This window comes from Erigeron canadensis, chromosome 8 (assembly GCF_010389155.1).
Source record: "Erigeron canadensis isolate Cc75 chromosome 8, C_canadensis_v1, whole genome shotgun sequence".
Lineage (NCBI taxonomy): Eukaryota > Viridiplantae > Streptophyta > Magnoliopsida > Asterales > Asteraceae > Erigeron > Erigeron canadensis.
Genome location: NC_057768.1, coordinates 30,499,041 through 30,517,673, shown reverse-complemented (window position 1 = coordinate 30,517,673; position 18,633 = coordinate 30,499,041). Strand labels below are relative to the sequence as shown.

Sequence of the window (18,633 nt, the reverse complement as noted above, 5' to 3'; positions counted from 1 at the left end):
ATTGTTGAATGAGTTAAATGCAAAAGAGAATTTTAGTATTAACACCAAGTCTTGAGTATATATTTTTAATTAGCATGTCTTTTACATATAATATAAAATAGATAAAACTAAATATTTAAGTTGTGTACGTATAATACAACTCTTAGTAAACTAATCATATATCCGTGCAATGTGGCGTAACAAAAGTAATTATTAATAGAGTAGTATAGTTATTTACGAGTTAAAATGGATGTTGTAATTAAGTTCATTAAAAAGTATTATAAGTAATTCAAATATATATATTATAAAGATTTCAAGTGAACAGATTTAAATAGTAGAATAAAAATGAAAGGACATTTTAAATTTATTTACAATTTAGTTAAAAAAAAATGAAAAAATGATAATGAATAATGTATAACGTAGTATAGTAATATAATAAAGTTTATGATCAACATCTTATTATATATAGCAAAATCTCTTATTTAAAGACCACCACCACCTCCCTGGCTCCCCACATAGGAAAGTCCAAAACCAAAAGATACCCCATTCACCATTCTCTCATTCTCTCTTTATTATATTCTTCCCTGTAGTAGTAATGGAGGGTGTAATATTTGCCATAGGTGGTGGTACACTATTTGCACTTGCAGTTGCTGTTTACTTTTGGTATCTCAAAAGTTATGCCACCTCCCATCAATCTAAACATCTCCCTCCTGTTCCTGGTACTCTCTCTCTCTCTCTCTCTCTCTCTCTATATATATATATATCTATGCACATATACATAATTAAGTATTTTTATGTTTTTATATGTACGTCTTTATTTATGTGATCACTCATATGGACGCATGTTTTTTTCTCAAATCTAACTATAGTCTATACGTATAAGATCAATATTTATGTTTTATAAATGTATAAGTTTGATATGAAGTTATATATTTAGTGTTTTATTCAAAAGAATAATTGATTTAAATGTGTTTGATTTAAAAGGGGTATTAGAGATATTTTATAATATAAAGGACTTATGCCATAATTTAATATTAAGGGTTTAGTTAATAAGATATTTTCTATAGGTCTTATCATTAAGGGTAGTTTGATTAATTCGTGTATCTTTTTCTAACTTTCATTATTAGATTATAACTTTTATAGAAGTATATATCTTTGTATATAATAAAGAAGAATTGTCTTCTTAAACTATTTATAGAAAAAACTTTGATGTGGCATAAACATAATATAATAAAAAGTTAATAAGATATAAATTAACCACATGTAAATGATGTCCACTAAACTAAATGTTATTTCAGTTTTCAATTAGAATGTGAACTAACTTTACCTCTAAAGTTACTACAACTTTAGAGGATCCTAATCCTAACAATATTTAGGATTTAAGTCAAAGTTATTAACTCTTTCTTTATTCCTTTGGTAGTTTAGTACTTTAGTCTGCTCTATACTTAAGTCCTACTCCCAAGATAAATGTAAAATAAAAAATAGGAGTACTTTTACAATCTATTGATGTACAATTTTGAGAATTGTACCTTAACATTTGTGTTTGAACCTTTCAGTGTACTGTTGAATACACATTAACTTGAATACACATTAACCTAGTTGTTCACAATGTGTTTGTGAAAGGTTTACTGGGTGTAGCGTCACTGTTCAATAAACGTTAACATTGTTTACAATGTAATTGTGGCAATGTAGGTTGACTAACATTTTACAAATACATGTCACATGTGAGTTGATATAATCAACATAAAAAAAAAAATAATTAATAAATAAAAAAAGAAAAAAAGAATGCTTAAACATGATTTAATTGGTAAAAATTATGTTTGTAAAATATTGGTAAATCTATGTCAATTATATCTACAAGAAAACAAACTGCACAAAGAAAAAAATGATTTATTCAGTTAAGCTTTTTTCTAATTGTCCCAATTAAAAAAAACTTAAACTTTATTACATCCAAAATACCATTATTTTTCAAGGACCCGAATGAGATCACACCCTTTTTGAAAATTTATCTAAGTTTGGGAGAAAAATAAGTAATTCAACTTGGCTAATTATCTTTCCTTCTTAGGTTGACTTAATGTATCATTATGACTTTATTGGCATGACACATCACATAAGATTGGTAACATGATAAGCTGAAAACAATAATTATTCACTGTGAATAGGATAGTTCAACAGCTTTAACCAAGATATTACGTATATGTTCTATGATGAACTATTTTTGATTATGATATATAATGATGTGATTGGAAATGGAAATTTACAGCGGTGCCAGGGGTACCAGTATTGGGGAATTTACTGCAGTTAAAGGAAAAGAAACCATACATGACATTTACAAAATGGGCAGATATGTATGGGCCTATTTATTCCATTAAAACCGGTGCCACTTCCATGGTGGTCGTTAGTTCCAATGAAATCGCCAAAGAGGTATTCACACAATACATTACTCACTTTTTCTATTTATATTTTGCTAGACAAGTTTTTTCAACTACAAATATTAGTCATCAGTAATACTAAGTTAATAGTTAAACGGCAATCCTTGTATTTAAACACGAGACCTTCTCTATGATAAGACTTCTCACCCCTTATAGCTCATTGGCTGCTCGCATTTTTGTGGGTATTTGGAAATGTTCATCAAAGACTATCTTTTTTGAATAAGTTGCTTTGAAAAGGTTGTTTCAAACGGCAGATAATCCAATAAGTGGTTTTTATAAGAAAAAAAAGAACTTCGTATTCACAATATGTATTTTTATCATTATCAACCGAATAATGCTTTTCAATTTTGCCGGATTCTAAGTAGATATGACATATGAGTGATTTAGTAATCAAACCAAACACTCCATTGTGAAAGACAAAAATAATTGATATTATAATTATAATAGCATGGACCTATAAACTATTGTCATTGATAAAGCTTTAGATATAAAATATGAGTTTTATCATTGCATTTAGTATTGGTAATTAATTAAATGAATAATATATAGGTAAGTGATCAATAAAATAATGAATGACAGATTTTTTAAAGAAAGTAAAAGTAAGTAAACACCCTATTTCGTTTTCTATATGTTTTGAGTTCCAATACTTCGACGATGTATGAGGGAGGTTGAGATATAAACAGCCTTACCCATATCGTTGTGTAGAGAGACTACTCCAAGGTTCTATCTCATATAGAAATGGACCATGAGCCTTGCAAGGCATGAGGATAGATATCTTGACCTTTGTTTCCAGAAGCAAGGTTGTTAACCACTTATCTAACCTTGCTGATTAGATTTTTCAAAGAAAGTGTATAAGTATTTTTTTTATTTTTTTAAAAGTAAGACAATAAACTAATAAAGAGAGCATCTAGTCATTTCTTTGTTAGAAAGTACTTAATTTTAGCATATAATTATTTGAGATGAGCAATAAAATTTTATGAAATGATCCATTTTGTAACTTTTGTTTGATCCGTTCTACAAAAACGATATTTTACAAATGAATAAACGAATGAGGTTTTTTGTATTCAGTTACTCGGGAAAGTAGAGTCTCATTTTAACTCAAATGTGTGTGACCTAATCAGGGCATCCCATGACTGTTTTCAAACCTTTTGTCCATCCCCAAGATTCTATCTAGTAAGATTCAAACCACTAGGCCATCTTGGAGGTGGTTACAAAAATAAAATTGTATATGTGCATTAATAGTTTATACTGAAAAGGAAATTTTTAGATTGATTTAATGTCCATTGGCTACATACTAACATGTGCCGGAGTGCACCAGTCAGAAAGCCCTTTATACAAACCTTTAAAGAAAGGTTGCACAACAAGATGTTGCAAACCTTAATTAACTATGTCATGCATTTTAATAGGCTTTGGTTACCAGATTCTCATCTATCTCAACAAGAAAGCTATCAAAGGCTTTAGAGGTTCTCACATCTGATAAAACTATGGTAGCCATGAGTGATTACGATGACTATCACAGAACTGTGAAACGCAATATACTCACCGGTATCTTGGGTCCAAATGCTCAGGTTCGTGGTAAATACGTGTGTACATGTGTATGCTTAACATACTCATTTTATACTAACTATATACCTGCTTTAACTGATTTCAGAAGAAACATCGTGTCCATAGGGACATCATGATCGAGAATATTTCAAACCAATTACATGCATTTGTTAAAAACTCTACCGAAGAAGAAGTTAACTTCAGGAAAATATTTCAGTCAGAACTTTTTGGATTGGCAATGAGACAAGTAAGTTTTCTTATTATCATAATATCTTTTTAATTAAGTTATAAATTGTGATTGATCATTGAAGTGAGCCTATTTTAATCATACTTTTTCAGACATTGGGAAAGGATGTTGAAAGCTTATACGTGGAGGATCTCGGAATCACCATGAAACGAGATGAGATCTTTCAAGTCTTGGTTGTTGATCCAATGATGGGTGCAATTGAGGTTGACTGGAGAGATTTCTTCCCGTATTTGAAGTGGGTACCGAATAGAAAGTTTGAGAACACAATCCAACAGATGTATGTCCGGAGGGAAGCTGTGATGAAGGCCCTTATTAAACAACATAAAAACCGAATTGCTTCAGGGGAGGTAATTCTGGATGATGTTATTTCATAACTTGTAGTAAATCTTGCTAGATTACATAAGAATAATATTAACGTAGTTGCCTATTTTCGTTGAAAAACAGAACTTGAACAGCTACATTGATTACTTGCTATCAGAAGCACAAACACTTACAGATAATCAACTTCTAATGTCCCTATGGGAGCCAATTATCGAATCATCAGACACCACAATGGTCACCACAGAATGGGCAATGTATGAACTAGCCAAAAATCCCAAAATTCAGGTGTGTGTTGTTCTTTTAACCAAATATTAAATCAAGATTCACGTTGCGGTAACATCTGCATGTGACAAAAAGTAGTCGATATAGTCAAACGTCGCTGCCACATGAGCTGAGACATGATCATATTGATCATTTACTGGGTCAATTTACCTTTATATAAAACAAATGAAACTTTGATGGTTCTTCTTGGCCATATTCTTTACCAAAAAATAGTAATTTTTATGACATTTCTGTTAATTTATAATGCATTATACTCTAATGATTCCTCTGTTTTAATTTGTAATTGTTCAACTCAGGATCGTCTGTACAAGGATATCCAAAGTGCATGCGGGTCAGACAAGATCACTGAGGAAAAGTTGTCACAGATACCATTCATATCTGCCATCTTTCATGAAACATTAAGAAGGCATAGTCCTGTTCCTATAATTCCATTAAGATATGTGCATGAAGATACAGAACTAGGAGGGTACCATGTCCCAGCTGGAACTCAGGTTTTGTTTCTTTTAAGAATTACATTTATAATTGCTTACATTTTCATTGTTTTTACTTATTATGGGTTGATTTGGATTTTGTTTTATCTCTAACGGGTCTCATAAGGAAATTTAAAACAATTGGCCTAAACCCAACCTGACCATTTGTGTAGCTCATATAAATATCACCCAACTCTGCCTGGACATATTTTAACAAGTTGCTCCAACGAGGCGAATCATGTCATGCCTATTTGCCACAACTAATGATATGCGTATATGTCTAGCTCGTTTATCCAAAATTAAAGAAATTTAGTCTAACCCACTTTTGAAATAATTATTGCAGTTAACAGTGAACATTTATGGATGTAACATGGAAAAAAATGTGTGGGAGAATCCTGAAAAATGGAACCCAGAGCGGTTTATGAGGGAAAATGAAACCAATGATTTTCAGAAAACAATGGCTTTTGGAGGAGGAAAAAGAGTGTGCGCCGGTTCTCTTCAAGCAATGTTGAATTCTTGCATCGGAATTGGAAGAATGGTTCAAGAGTTCGAGTGGAAGCTTAGAGAAAAAGCAGAAGAAGATATTAATACGCTTGGGCTCACTACACAGAAGCTTCATCCTCTACGTGCCATTATAAAGCCAAGAAAATGATGCACTTGTTGAAGTTTAGTGAGGCACATCCACATCCCATAGGAAAAAAATTGCATTTCTAGTTTGTGAGGACCATGAGATCTACCTGCATTTAGGTCCAACTTTTTAATCTGTTAAAAGTTCAAATAATGCAAATATGTTATCTAAGAAAGTTTCATTCCTATTTTAAATATAGATATATATCAGTATTATGATCAATGCCTTGTTGAGTTCCTTTCCTTTCCTTCCATAATGCAATATGGAAGTCTTGGGTTCAATATTAAGCAAAGAATTATTTTAACTTTAGAGTATTTGGTACATAGTATATTAGCTGTGTGGTTTCTTCCTTTTGCTAAACGTTGACTAAAAACATTTTACTATTTTAGATTCTAAAACATTTTCTTTTTATAATAGTGTGCTCCTCACTTGATTGCTTCCTCAACATGTTACCCAAACGTTGACTTCATATAAAAAAGGTAATGGGGAACCCTAGCTCTGGTATCACAATTGGATACTATCGACCCACCCCGTATTCATCATATGCTAAAATACCTCCATCCTAATCCCCACATGATCTAGGCACCCCGAAGGATTGAACCCGTGTATTTAAACTTCACATATGGGTCTAGGCTTCATTGGTAACGGGGTACTTTAAATGAATTATTTTTTGTTCCCAGCGGGCATTGAACCTGAGACCTTAAGGTTATCAAGTGTTTGCCTTACTACTAGGCTAATTTCTTGTTGGTAACGTTGACTTCATATAACAACTTCCTATATCTCATCAATCCATCTATTCTGATTTTCTATCTCAAGAACAAAAATGGACATCAGACAATCAATTAGAAACCAAACCCATGTCTCAATCACACTTGCAAACCACCTTTTATTGAACAAATTCCAAGACTCCAACGTTGTTTTCTCCCCGGTTTCCATTCATATCGTCCTGGGCTTGGTTGCTAGCGGTTGCAATGGCCAGACACTCTATCAGTTGTTAGCATTTCTTAGAACAAATACCATTCATGACGTTCACGCTCTTTATTCGCAGCTAGTCCTGTGGGTCTTTGCTGATGGTAGCCCACATGGCGGACCTCGTTTAGCTTTTGCAAATGGGGCTTGGGTCGAAAAGACTATTGTTCTTAAACCAAGTTTTAAACAAGTTGTGGAAACTATCTATAACTCTGCTTCAAATCAAGTTGACTTCAAGCACAAGGTGAGTACCAGTTTTTTACATTTCCTTTTTATGAAGTTCAATCCATAACATATATTTGGTATCTACACTCTTGTACAACAAGAGCGATAGGTCAATGGCTTAGTGTAGTAATAACTCAATGAAAAGTTCAATTCGAAACAGTTGATTAGACAACTCATAAAAACTATATACTCTTTCAACAAAGACCAAGGCGCTAGCTTGACTTTCTGAGTATTGTTCTTTTAACTTTGACCATACTTACTTTTGTCCGTGTTACATAACACTTGATACAAAACATATGAATGGATTAGGTTTTAAGTTTACTTTTCATTGATATATTTTACTTTAACTACTGTTTAATATAAACAAATGTATTTATAGTCAAAGTTAAAAGAAAAAGACTTGAAAAGTCAAACTAGGAGTATTCTAGTAACAACATGATCTGTGATGGTTAACTAGTGTACTTGTTGATTAATGAAGCCTGATGAAGTAACGAAAGAAGTGAACTTGTGGGCCGAAAATCAAACTGCAGGACTTATCAAAGACATCCTTCCTGATGGCGCCGTTACACCATACACAAGGATCATATTTGCAAATGCTATCTACTTCAAAGGAATCTGGAATGAGAAGTTTGACCCATCAAGAACAAAAGACTATGACTTCCACCTCAACAATGGTAGCAAAGTTCAAGTACCCTTCATGAGCACCAACAAAAAACAATTTGTACGTTCGTGTGATGGTTTCAAAGTCTTGGGACTTCCCTATTTACAAGGTGGAGATAGACGTCGTTTCTCTATGTACATTTTCCTCCCTGATGCAAAAGATGGTCTCCTATCTTTGATAGAAAGAATAGGTTCTGAATCCGACTTCTTGGAACGTAACCTTCCATTTCAGAAAGTAGAAGTTGGTCAGTTTTTGATCCCAAAGTTTAAAATCTCATTTGGTTTTGAAGCTAGAGACATGTTGATGGAGTTAGGCCTTGTATTGCCATTCATTACTGAAGGCTGCTTAAGTGAAATGGTGGAACAATCCGCTGATGGTAGAAAGCTATTTGTTTTGGACATTTACCATAAGTCTTTTGTGGAGGTTAATGAAGAAGGTACAGAAGCCGCAGCAGTGTCTGCGGTTGTGATAATGCTACAATGCGCCAGGAATCCTGTCGACTTTGTTGCAGATCATCCGTTTTTGTTTGTGATTAGAGAAGATATGAGCGAAGTGGTGCTGTTTATGGGGCAAGTGATCGACCCTAGTGTTGAGTGATTCAAAAGTTGAGAATGTTTGTGGGTATGTATATAAGATTGTTGAACTTAATTTGGTCAAAGTGCTTGTTTTCGTGTTTTTACCTCACCAGTGGCAATAACTCTACTATCATGTAGAGTATGTTTGTTTATATTTTAACAATTGGTTTTGTAAATATTTTTCATAACACACAAGTGCAAGCATGATTAATGAATTTATATACCGGATATTGTATAAAGTATACATTATAAGGTTAAGTGCACTGAAATATAACTAATCATGACCAAAAAGTTATACAAGTAGTATGTACGAATCCAAGTCGACCTTAATTATATGCACGAACTTCATTAGAATGTTCAAATCATATGTTTTGAATCTACCCGTCTATGAGACGGGACTGAAGACAAGTTTAAGTATACAAGTTTCAAATTATTGGGGGTTTATAATACACCACACTTTGTCTTTGATTCAACATTTTATATGGGTAGTGATATTTCTACAACAAAATTTTGTCATCTACAACAAATATACAAACTTTATTGCACATAGTACAATTGCATAATGCAGATATTGTTGTAGATTGCCAAATTTTGTTGTAGGAATATCATTTCCCATTTTATATATCCTAACTACTTCATACAAGACACTTATAGGTATTATGTACTCTCAGTTATTTATGTGTTATGATTTTTTATAATGTGAATACTTATTATCTTATAAGTTATTATATTTAAACTTATAATTTCTACTTTATTAGAACAAACAACTTTTTAATTATATACATGGTAGTTGTATAGTATGAAACACTAAGTCTATGTTTTTTTTACTACTTAATAAACTTAATAGTTAAGAATTTAATCATTAAGTCAAATTTTATTTTTTTTTACTTAATAAACAAAAATAACCGTCAATTACATACACTTTACTTAATACATACAAATATTCTTAATGCATTCAGTCACTTAATACACTCAGGTCTTAATAACTAAAAAAAGAAACGGGCCCTAAGTTTTGTTTAAGAAATTTAGATAAGTAGATAAAAAAACACATATATTGAATGGTATAATTTTTTCTAATCTATTTAAAAAAAATTTTATATTGAATTAATTTATATGCGAGAAATAATAACGTAAAGTATCTACCAATCTATCAATATATTTAAACAAGATTGAGCGGTTCTTTAAATTACATGTGACGTAATCCTCAATCAATATATTTAATAAGTAAAATATGTTTTGAGTTTTAGATCTATGATAATGTTTACCAAATATAAATTTAATATAATATTTCTAAAGATATACTTATATGTGGGTTCTAAACTTCTAGTAATAATCAAACTATTTTTCTAATTATTATCATTAATTAAACTGTTTAGTATTATTATTTATATAAAGGAAAATCATCCCTGCAGTTTAACTGCAGGGATGTTAGATGCAGCTGTGTTGTTTTGAAGGGTGTAATTCTATACACTTTAAAACTTGAGGGGTTAATATGAAAATTATATTTTAAAAACTCTATGTAACTGCAGGGACTGATTATGCAGTTAACTACATAAATGTTAACCCCTTTATATAAATACGAAAGTAAGTACTCGTGTGTTACAGCGCTGAGATGGTGGATTAATAGGTCATAAAGTGTGATAACCAAATGCCTTAACTGTACGGGTTCTAATATCGGATTTAAAAATTTGTCGAAAGTATATCGAATGACATCTTTAATGAAAAAACTTGAAATTTTAAAAACACCCATATAATTTTTATAATATATCGATGTACGGTTTGTGAGATAAAAGATTTTGAATGAATTGGATGAATAAATGATTTATGAAGGAGATTGAAAAAAGATGATTGGTTGAGATTTGAGGAGAGAGAAAGGGTGTTTGGTAATATAGAATTGATAGAAAAGGCATTTTGGGGAAGTAAATGTTGAAACTTAAAATGTTAGACAGAGAGAATCTGCTTTATAATAGAGTATAGATAAGAACTTTAACAAAATATCCAACGGAATTACTAAGATAATGTAATTATATGTATGGATACGAAAAAAAAGGTAATTGGCCAGATAGAAAAGATACGAAAGAGTTCTTTTCTACGGTTTATACCGCACGATAAATACGCTCAATCCGTACATCGTACGGACATTAGTACTAGTTATTATTTTATATACATATATATATATGAAGGGTGACTATTAAATGAGAACCAAATTAAAATGATAACAAATGAGATCATTTAAAAACTACATTTTGATGCATTAAAAGTCCATAAAACTGACATAGTGCATAACTAATTATCATTATTTAAGTGTTTAACAACACATTGATCCGTCAAAATCAAATAAATCATGTTTTTTGTTGGATGCATCATTTTGAAGAATATGCATCCAAGATGGATGCACAAAACAAAAACATGATTTTATTATCAATCTATAAATCGTATATTGTGCTAATCTATTCATAATATCTTTGCGATTTTCATACAATATTCTTTTGATATATAAATATGATAGTTTACTATAAATTCTGTATATGTTTTTTAGTTATTTAATAACATAAAATTCGTTTAAGAATTATTGAAAAGTATGTCAATCTGTGCATCGCACCGGTGTAATCTAGTGTGTGTGTGTGTGTGTACATATTATATTATATTATCCGGTTTTTTAATCCGGCTCGATTGATCCGACCGTTCCGAACAGTGAAATAGTAAAAAGGTCGGTTTAACATCCAGTTTGGTTTTCAAAACGTTGAATTAAATATAATAAGATACTAATGATGTAAAACTAAATGTTTATAACTTATATTTATTTATTACGTCATATGGTAAAAATTCTAGAACTTACTCCCTCCGTCCCAATTTAAATGTCATAGTTTGACATTTTTGGTCTTTTATGGTTAACTTTGACCGTATAGAATTTTATTTGTGTTATGTAATACTACTTAATGTAATATATAAGAATAGATTAAGTTTTCAATGTATTTTATAATAATATAACTTTCGTCACGTATTATAAAACACAAACAATAATATTAATGGTCAAAGTGGACATTTAAATTGGGACAGAGGGAGTATAAATTAATAAAAACGTATTACATTAAAACATGAAGTTTTGTTTTAAAAAAAGACAAACTTGATTTTAAATATGAAAAATAATGTAAAACGTAAATAATATTAGTTTCCATAATTGTATCATTAAATAACAATAATTATTTTGTCTACAAGTTTATATAAGGAAATAATAGTTATTTAATTTTATTAAATAAAAATTAAATCTAAAAAGTTAAAAAAGTTATATGACATCAGCATTTTGATCTAATGGTCCTAATTAAAAGTTAAACTTCATCCAAAGATCCAAATTTCTCTATTTTTTATTTAAAGTTTATCTTTTATATATATTTAGAGATGGTATTATCTATACTATCTAATAAAACAAATCATTTTTTTTTTCCCTTAAACTTTCAAAAACCAAAAATATCTTTCTCCTATATTCACTAATTTAAACATATTCATTATATATATCTATAATACCCTTAATAAAATACGAGTAATTTACAATATAGATTCTTCAACACTAAAAACCACCTTTAACATCAATTACTTTTACATTCGTCACCACCACCATCTCGGCCATCACTATCCCACCGCCGCTTAGTATTAAGTTCAACACTAATTTACAATCCTTTTTAAATGTACAGGTATAAGACGTGATTTGAAAGATATGACCATGAAAAAGGTTATTGCAAAATGTATGCAAGTGCGGGAAAGTTGGTGTTGTTGTTGTACAGATATAACTATCATGGGAAAGCAACTTCATCAACCATTCATCTGCAAAAAAAAAAAATTAAAGATTGTTTTCCAACCGAAAAAGCTTGTCAAGAGAATAATTGGTCACCACCTGCTAAATGCAGCTGGAAGGAAATGTTATACAAATATAGATGATGATGATGATATGTGTATGTATGTATTCTATATTAAAACAATTGGCTTAAACCCAACCTGCCCATTTGTGCAGCTCAAATAAAAATTGAAGAAATTATGGATGTAACATGGAAAAAAATGTGTCGGAGAATCCTGAAGAATGGAACCCAGAGTGGTTTATGAGGGAAAATGAAACCAATGATTTTCAGAAGAAAATGGCTTTTGGAGGAGGAAAAAGATCGAGTGTGTGCCGGTTCTCTTCAAGCAATGTTGAATTCTTGCATCGGAATTGGAAGAATGGTTCAAGAGTTCGAGTGGAAGCTTAGAGAAAAAGCAGAAGAAGATATTAATATGCTCGGGCTTACTACTCAGAAGCTTCATCCTCTATGTGCCATTTTAAAGCCAAGAAAATGATGCACTTATTGAAATTTAGTGAGGCACATCCACATCCCATAGGAAAAAAAGTGCATTTCCAGTTTGTGAGGACCATGAGATCTACCTGCATTTAGGTCCAAATTTTTAATTTGTTAAAAGTTCAAATAATGCAAATATGTTATCTAAGAAAGTTCCATTCCTATTTTTCTATTTTAAATATACATATATTATTGAAGTCTTAGGTTCAATATTAAGAAAGGAATTAATTTAGAATATTTGGTGCATAGTAAGTTAGCTGTGTGCTAAACGTTGACTAAAAACAATTTAGATTCTAAAACCTCTTCTTTATATACTAGTGTGCTCCTGATCAATTGGTTGCTTCCACAACAATGTTACCCAAACGTTGACTTCATATAACAACTTCCTATATCTCATCAATCCATTTATTCTGACTTTCTGTCTCAGAACAAAAATGGACATCCGACAATCAATTAGAAACCAAACCCATGTCTCGATCACACTTGCAAACCACCTTCTATTGAACAAATTCCAAGACTCCAACGTTGTTTTCTCCCCGGTTTCCATTCATATCGTCTTGGGCTTGGTTGCTAGCGGTTGCAATGGCCAAACACTCCATCAGTTGTTAGCATTTCTTATGACAAATACCATTCATGACGTCCACGCCCTTTATTCGCAGCTAGTCCCGTGGGTCTTTGCTGATGGTAGCCCATATGGCGGACCTCGTTTAGCTTTTTCAAATGGGGCTTGGGTTGAAAACACTGTTGTTCTTAAACCAAATTTCAAACAAGTTGTGGAAACTATTTATCACTCTTCTACAAATCAAGTTGACTTCAAGAACAAGGTGAGTAATAGTTTTTTTACATCTTTTATATGAAGATAGAGATGGGGGTATGCATTTGCTATATTTCTTTTGAACGACAAACACTTGCCGAGACTTGAATCCATAGCATATATTTAACTGGTAACTACACCTTTGTACAACAAGAGCTATAGGTCAATGGCTTTCGGTGTAGGAATAACTCAATGAAAAGTTCAATTCAAAACAATTAATCAAACAACTCATAAATACTACAGTATATACTTTTTTAACAAAGACCCAAGACACCAGTTTGACTTTCTAAGTTTTTTTTTAACTTTGACCATAAATATTTTTGTTCTTGTTACATGACACTTGATAAAAAGTATATGAATCGATTGAGTCTTGAATTTATTTTTCATTGATATATTTTACATTAACTACTATTTAATATAAACAATAGTATCTATAGTCAAAGTTAAAAGAAAAAGAACAGTCAAACTAGGAGTATTCTAGTAACGACATGATCTGTGATGGTTAACTAGTGTACTTGTTGATTAATGAAGCCTGATGAAGTAACGAAAGAAGTAAACTTGTGGGCCGAAACTCAAACTGCAGGACTTATCAAAGACATCCTTCCTGTTGGCGCCGTTACACAAGACACAAGGATCATCTTTGCAAATGCTATCTACTTCAAAGGAATCTGGAATGAGAAGTTTGACCCATCAAGAACAAAACACTATGACTTCCACCCAAACAATGATGGTAGCAGAGTTCAAGTACCCTTCATGACTAGCAACAAAAAACAATTTGTACGTTCGTGTGATGGTTTCAAAGTCTTGGGTCTTCCCTATTTACAAGGTGGAGATAGACGTCGTTTCACTATGTACATTTTCCTCCCAGATGCTAAAAATGGTCTCCTATATTTGATAGAAAGATTAGGTTCTGAATCCGACTTCTTGGAACGCTACCTTCCATTTCAGAAAGTAGAAGTTGGTCAGTTTTTGATCCCAAAGTTTAAAATCTCATTTGGTTTTGAAGCTAAAGACATGTTGATGGAGTTAGGCCTCGTTTTGCCATTCAATGCCGAAGAAGGCTTAAACGAAATGGTGGAACAATCCAATGATGGTGGATTGCTTTATGTTTCGGACATTTACCATAAGTCTTTTGTGGAGGTTAATGAAGAAGGTACAGAAGCCGCAGCAGTGTCTGCGGTTGTGATAATGCAACAATGCGCCATGATTCCTGTCGACTTTGTTGCAGATCATCCGTTTTTGTTCATGATTAGAGAAGATATGAGCAGAGTCGTGTTGTTTATGGGGCAAGTGATCGACCCAAGTGTTGAGTGATTCGGATGTTGAGATCATAATTTGTGGGTATATATATGATTGTTGAACTTAATCTGGTCAAAGTGCTTGGTTTAATGTTTTTACCTTACCAGTGGCAATAACTCTACTATAATGTAGAGAATGTATGTGTTTTTTTTTATAGAAATTTCAACAATTGGTTTAGTAAATATTTCTCATAATTAACACACAAGTGCAAAGCATGATTAATGAATTTATATACAGGATATTGTATAAAGTATATATACATTATAACATTTTACCATTTTGTTCGCTATTTTTGACAATTGTTTGACACCAATAGTCCAAGAGAAGTATTATCACGATTCACAAGACTCCTATTTTCAATTCCTTTTTCCCATATACATCTTTAAAAAAATAAAAGTAACTGCTCAGTGTTGCCTTTTGCGGGTTTTGAGTCCCAATACCTCGACGGTGTATGGGGAAGTTAAGATGTAGGCAGACCTTACCTCTACCTAAGTAGAGAGGCTGCTTCCAGTTTCTATCTAAATGGTAGAAAAGACCCTTCAACCTTTGCATGGGATGCGGATCGAACCCATGACCTCTGTCTCCAGAGGCAAGAGTGTTTACCACTGATCCAACCATGCTGCATGTTTTAAAAACTGCTCAGTGCCGCCTTCCGCGGGTTTTTGAGCCCCAATACCTCGACGGTGTATGGGGGAGGTTAAGATGTAGGCAGACCTTACCTCTACCTAAGTAGAGAGGCTGCTTCCAGTTTCTATCTAAATGGTAGAAAATGCCTCCAACCTTTGCATGGGATGAGGATCGAACCCATGACCTCTGTCTCCAGAGACAAAGATGTTTACCACTGATCCAACCATACTGTTTTATACAATAAAATAATTGTTTAGAAAGATATATAAATAAAATAATATATATAGTACAATTGTTTAGAGAGATATCTATATTATATACTACTTTATAAAGCAAACTACCCTTACTCCTTTAAGTAATTAAGATTTTGAAATAACCATATTACCTTCTGCTTTATTCACTAATTTAAACATTTTTATCTATTTACTTATATTCTTATAATACTCTTAATGAAATGAATTACGAGTACAACATGAATTCTTCAACCCTGAAAGAACCACAATAACTCTCTTACATCAATTAAGTTACATTTACCACCGTCACCGCCGCACATTGCCATCACCACTACCGTTGTCACTATACCTTCGTTGCTACCACCATCACCGCTACATCGTATAGTATAGTTATTTTTTAAACAAGTGGAAATAGTTAGCCACCTTCTAATCCTCAATTTGGTCACTTTCTGCCTTTCAACTATCATGTACTTATATGAAAATACTTATTTTATTTTATTTAAATATTTATTCTATCTAAATAAATGAAGTTTGTTATCCAAGTTAAGTTTTTACGAGCATAATACCCGCACAATGTGACGACGATGACAATAACAGTGATGTGGTGGCATCGACGAATGTGGCGAACGTTAGTGGCGGCATCGACGAATGCGGCGACCGTTAATGGCGGCAGATGCGTTAAGTGGTGTAGTTATTTGATATAATTTAAAAAAGTAGTGAATATCTTTTAGAAGATAATGAAATGATTGTGTAAAATAATTTATTAAAGGTAAAATGGTAATTTCGCAAGTCTCAAAAATATTAAAATTTTAACATAGGGGTATATAATTTTTATATAGTAATATAGAAGTATAGATGTATCATTTTACCTATATTTTCAAGTGGGTTTTATAGTCGGTTCCGTTTGAATGGGACAACAAACTATGCACCTGTATACGAATAGCAAGATCACACGTCTCAATACACGTCTTTCATTTTGTGGAATTATAAATACTACGCGCGCATACACGTATTAATACTACTTTTCTTTTCATGGATCAAGTGGTATATAATAAAAAAATAATAAAAAAAGCAATATTCTATCTAATAATTTATGCTTATAAATTGTTAGATTTGACGAACATGATATTAGATGGGGCTACAGAAATATAACGAGGATACTTGTCACGTGTCACATTAAAAAAGGTGTAAAAGAATAGATAAAATGGTTTTAGGTAAAACTAGTTATAGTACCCGTGCGTTGCCGCGGGATACGCTTTTTACATGAAAAAAGTAAAATAGTAACCATGTGAAAGTTAACCCATGAATTCAGTGGCAAAAATATAAAAACGAAAACTTTGATTTGGGGCAAATGTAAAAACGCTATGTATGTAAAAAGACGAATAAAAATAGTCAAAACCAAATGTTAAAGTAAAATTGCAACCAAGTGAAAAGTTATTTGATGAAAACATGAGAACTCAAAAATTTAGCGTCAAGAAAATAAAATCGAAAACTTTAAGTGGGCAAAAGTTAAAAGATAGAAAACTTGTATATTCCACGCATAACGTACTTGTATATTTATATAGCTTTTTAGTATATTATAAATGAGAATCCAAACATTTAATATCAAGAAAATAAAAATGAAAACTTTGATGTGGGGCAAATTTAAAAACGTCACATATATATAAAAAAAATGGATGGAAATAATCAAACCAAATGTTTAAAAAGTAAAATCGTAACCATGTGAAATATTTTTGATGAAAGTATGTGAACCCAAAAAATCAGTGTCAATAAAATAAAAACAAAAACTTTGATGTGGGGCAAATTTAAAAACATTATGCATGTTAATGACGAATGAAAATAGTCAAAACGAAATGGTGAAAGTTAGTTGATGAAAACATGAAAACCCAAAATTTTAGTGTCAATAATATAAAAACGAAAACTTTAATATGGCGCAGAAGTTAAATGATAGAAAGTTTAAGAGGTTACAATGAAAGATGGTAAAAATTATTATGTGTTATAAGAACTTGTACATTCTACGCATAACGTTAAAGTTTGTACATTCCATGCATAAAAGTAATTAAATAAAAATAATCAAAGACCAAATGTTTAAAAGTAAACCCGTAACTGTGTGAAAGTTGTTTGATAAAAACATGAGAACCTAAAAGTTTAGTGTAACGAAAATGAAAGCGAAAACTTTGATTTGAGATAAAAGTAAAAAAAAAAAATAGAAATTTAAGGGTTAAAACAAAATCTGGTTAAAAGTTAGGGGGTTAAAACGAAATTTGGTTAAAATTAGTATGTGCTTTAAATGCTTGTACATTTCACGCATAAAACACTTGTACATTTGCGTAAGTTTTTAGTAAATACTAGAGGGATACCCGCAGCGGCACCTCTGGGGAAAAAAAAGGGTAAAATGTGGGGTATCATGAACAAAAAACAATGGGCTGTATTGAATAGAAATACACGTGATCTGGCTAATAATTCTAATCGAATATAGAAATTAAAATGAGATCGTGTCTTCTACATCAACTAACCCTTATCAATCCAGCATTATAAAGATTAAAACAAAATTGAAAAAAAAACTACTTTCAATCTACATGACTATACATAGTGAACAACCTGCAACATCAACATACCACAATATCTATTACCTAAACGCACAAACATCTCTATTCCAAAAAGTCAATGATAGATACGTAGATGCAAGGTTGTAAAACTCCTCCGAATCGGCCGAATTCTCAAGATAAACTCCTGACTCCCCACCTCGCCGAGTCGAGTCCGAGTCACTAATTCTCCAACCTTGACATGGAAAAAATGATGATGAAACGTGCATCTATCAACTAATCTAACGTGTAATTTGAAGTTTGAATTATTATGTTAATGTTTTTTAAACAATTATGTTTAAATTTGAAGTTTAGAATATATTTTTAAAGTTTATAACATATAATTTAAAAAATACTTATGTTTGTATATAAAACTACAATCCGAGTTCTCCCTAAGTCGAGTCCGATTTTCC

The 18,633-nt window shown here is 31.7% G+C and overlaps 3 protein-coding genes across 3 annotated transcripts; all 3 read left to right on the top strand.

Moving 5' to 3' along the window:
• The first annotated feature begins 509 nt into the window (after nt 1-509).
• Nucleotides 510-6,126, top strand: LOC122579177 (ent-kaurene oxidase-like). Its single transcript, XM_043751289.1, has 8 exons — nt 510-698; nt 2,243-2,403; nt 3,818-3,979; nt 4,063-4,203; nt 4,296-4,550; nt 4,648-4,809; nt 5,103-5,297; nt 5,620-6,126. The coding sequence occupies exons 1-8, from the start codon at nt 575-577 to the stop codon at nt 5,926-5,928; spliced, it is 1,509 nt and encodes a 502-aa protein (XP_043607224.1). The 5' UTR covers nt 510-574; the 3' UTR covers nt 5,929-6,126.
• A 601-nt stretch (nt 6,127-6,727) lies between these two features.
• Nucleotides 6,728-8,363, top strand: LOC122580634 (serpin-ZX-like). Its single transcript, XM_043752902.1, has 2 exons — nt 6,728-7,117; nt 7,577-8,363. Exons 1-2 carry the CDS (start codon nt 6,728-6,730, stop codon nt 8,354-8,356), a joined length of 1,170 nt encoding a protein of 389 aa, XP_043608837.1. The 3' UTR covers nt 8,357-8,363.
• A 4,733-nt stretch (nt 8,364-13,096) lies between these two features.
• Nucleotides 13,097-14,790, top strand: LOC122610611 (serpin-ZX-like). Its single transcript, XM_043783583.1, has 2 exons — nt 13,097-13,486; nt 14,008-14,790. The coding sequence occupies exons 1-2, from the start codon at nt 13,097-13,099 to the stop codon at nt 14,788-14,790; spliced, it is 1,173 nt and encodes a 390-aa protein (XP_043639518.1).
• Nucleotides 14,791-18,633: the final 3,843 nt, after the last annotated feature.

What these genes read in the sequence shown, in the direction of transcription:
- LOC122580634 (XM_043752902.1), top strand. Translation starts at nt 6,728, where the DNA reads ATGGACATCAGACAATCAATTAGAAACCAAACCCATGTCTCAATCACA. An exon ending in AAGTTGACTTCAAGCACAAG is followed by an intron (nt 7,118 to 7,576) that starts GTGAGTACCAGT and finishes TGATTAATGAAG; the next exon opens with CCTGATGAAGTAACGAAAGA.
- LOC122579177 (XM_043751289.1), top strand. Translation starts at nt 575, where the DNA reads ATGGAGGGTGTAATATTTGCCATAGGTGGTGGTACACTATTTGCACTT. An exon ending in ACATCTCCCTCCTGTTCCTG is followed by an intron (nt 699 to 2,242) that starts GTACTCTCTCTC and finishes GGAAATTTACAG; the next exon opens with CGGTGCCAGGGGTACCAGTA. An exon ending in ACCGAATTGCTTCAGGGGAG is followed by an intron (nt 4,551 to 4,647) that starts GTAATTCTGGAT and finishes GTTGAAAAACAG; the next exon opens with AACTTGAACAGCTACATTGA.
- LOC122610611 (XM_043783583.1), top strand. Translation starts at nt 13,097, where the DNA reads ATGGACATCCGACAATCAATTAGAAACCAAACCCATGTCTCGATCACA. An exon ending in AAGTTGACTTCAAGAACAAG is followed by an intron (nt 13,487 to 14,007) that starts GTGAGTAATAGT and finishes TGATTAATGAAG; the next exon opens with CCTGATGAAGTAACGAAAGA.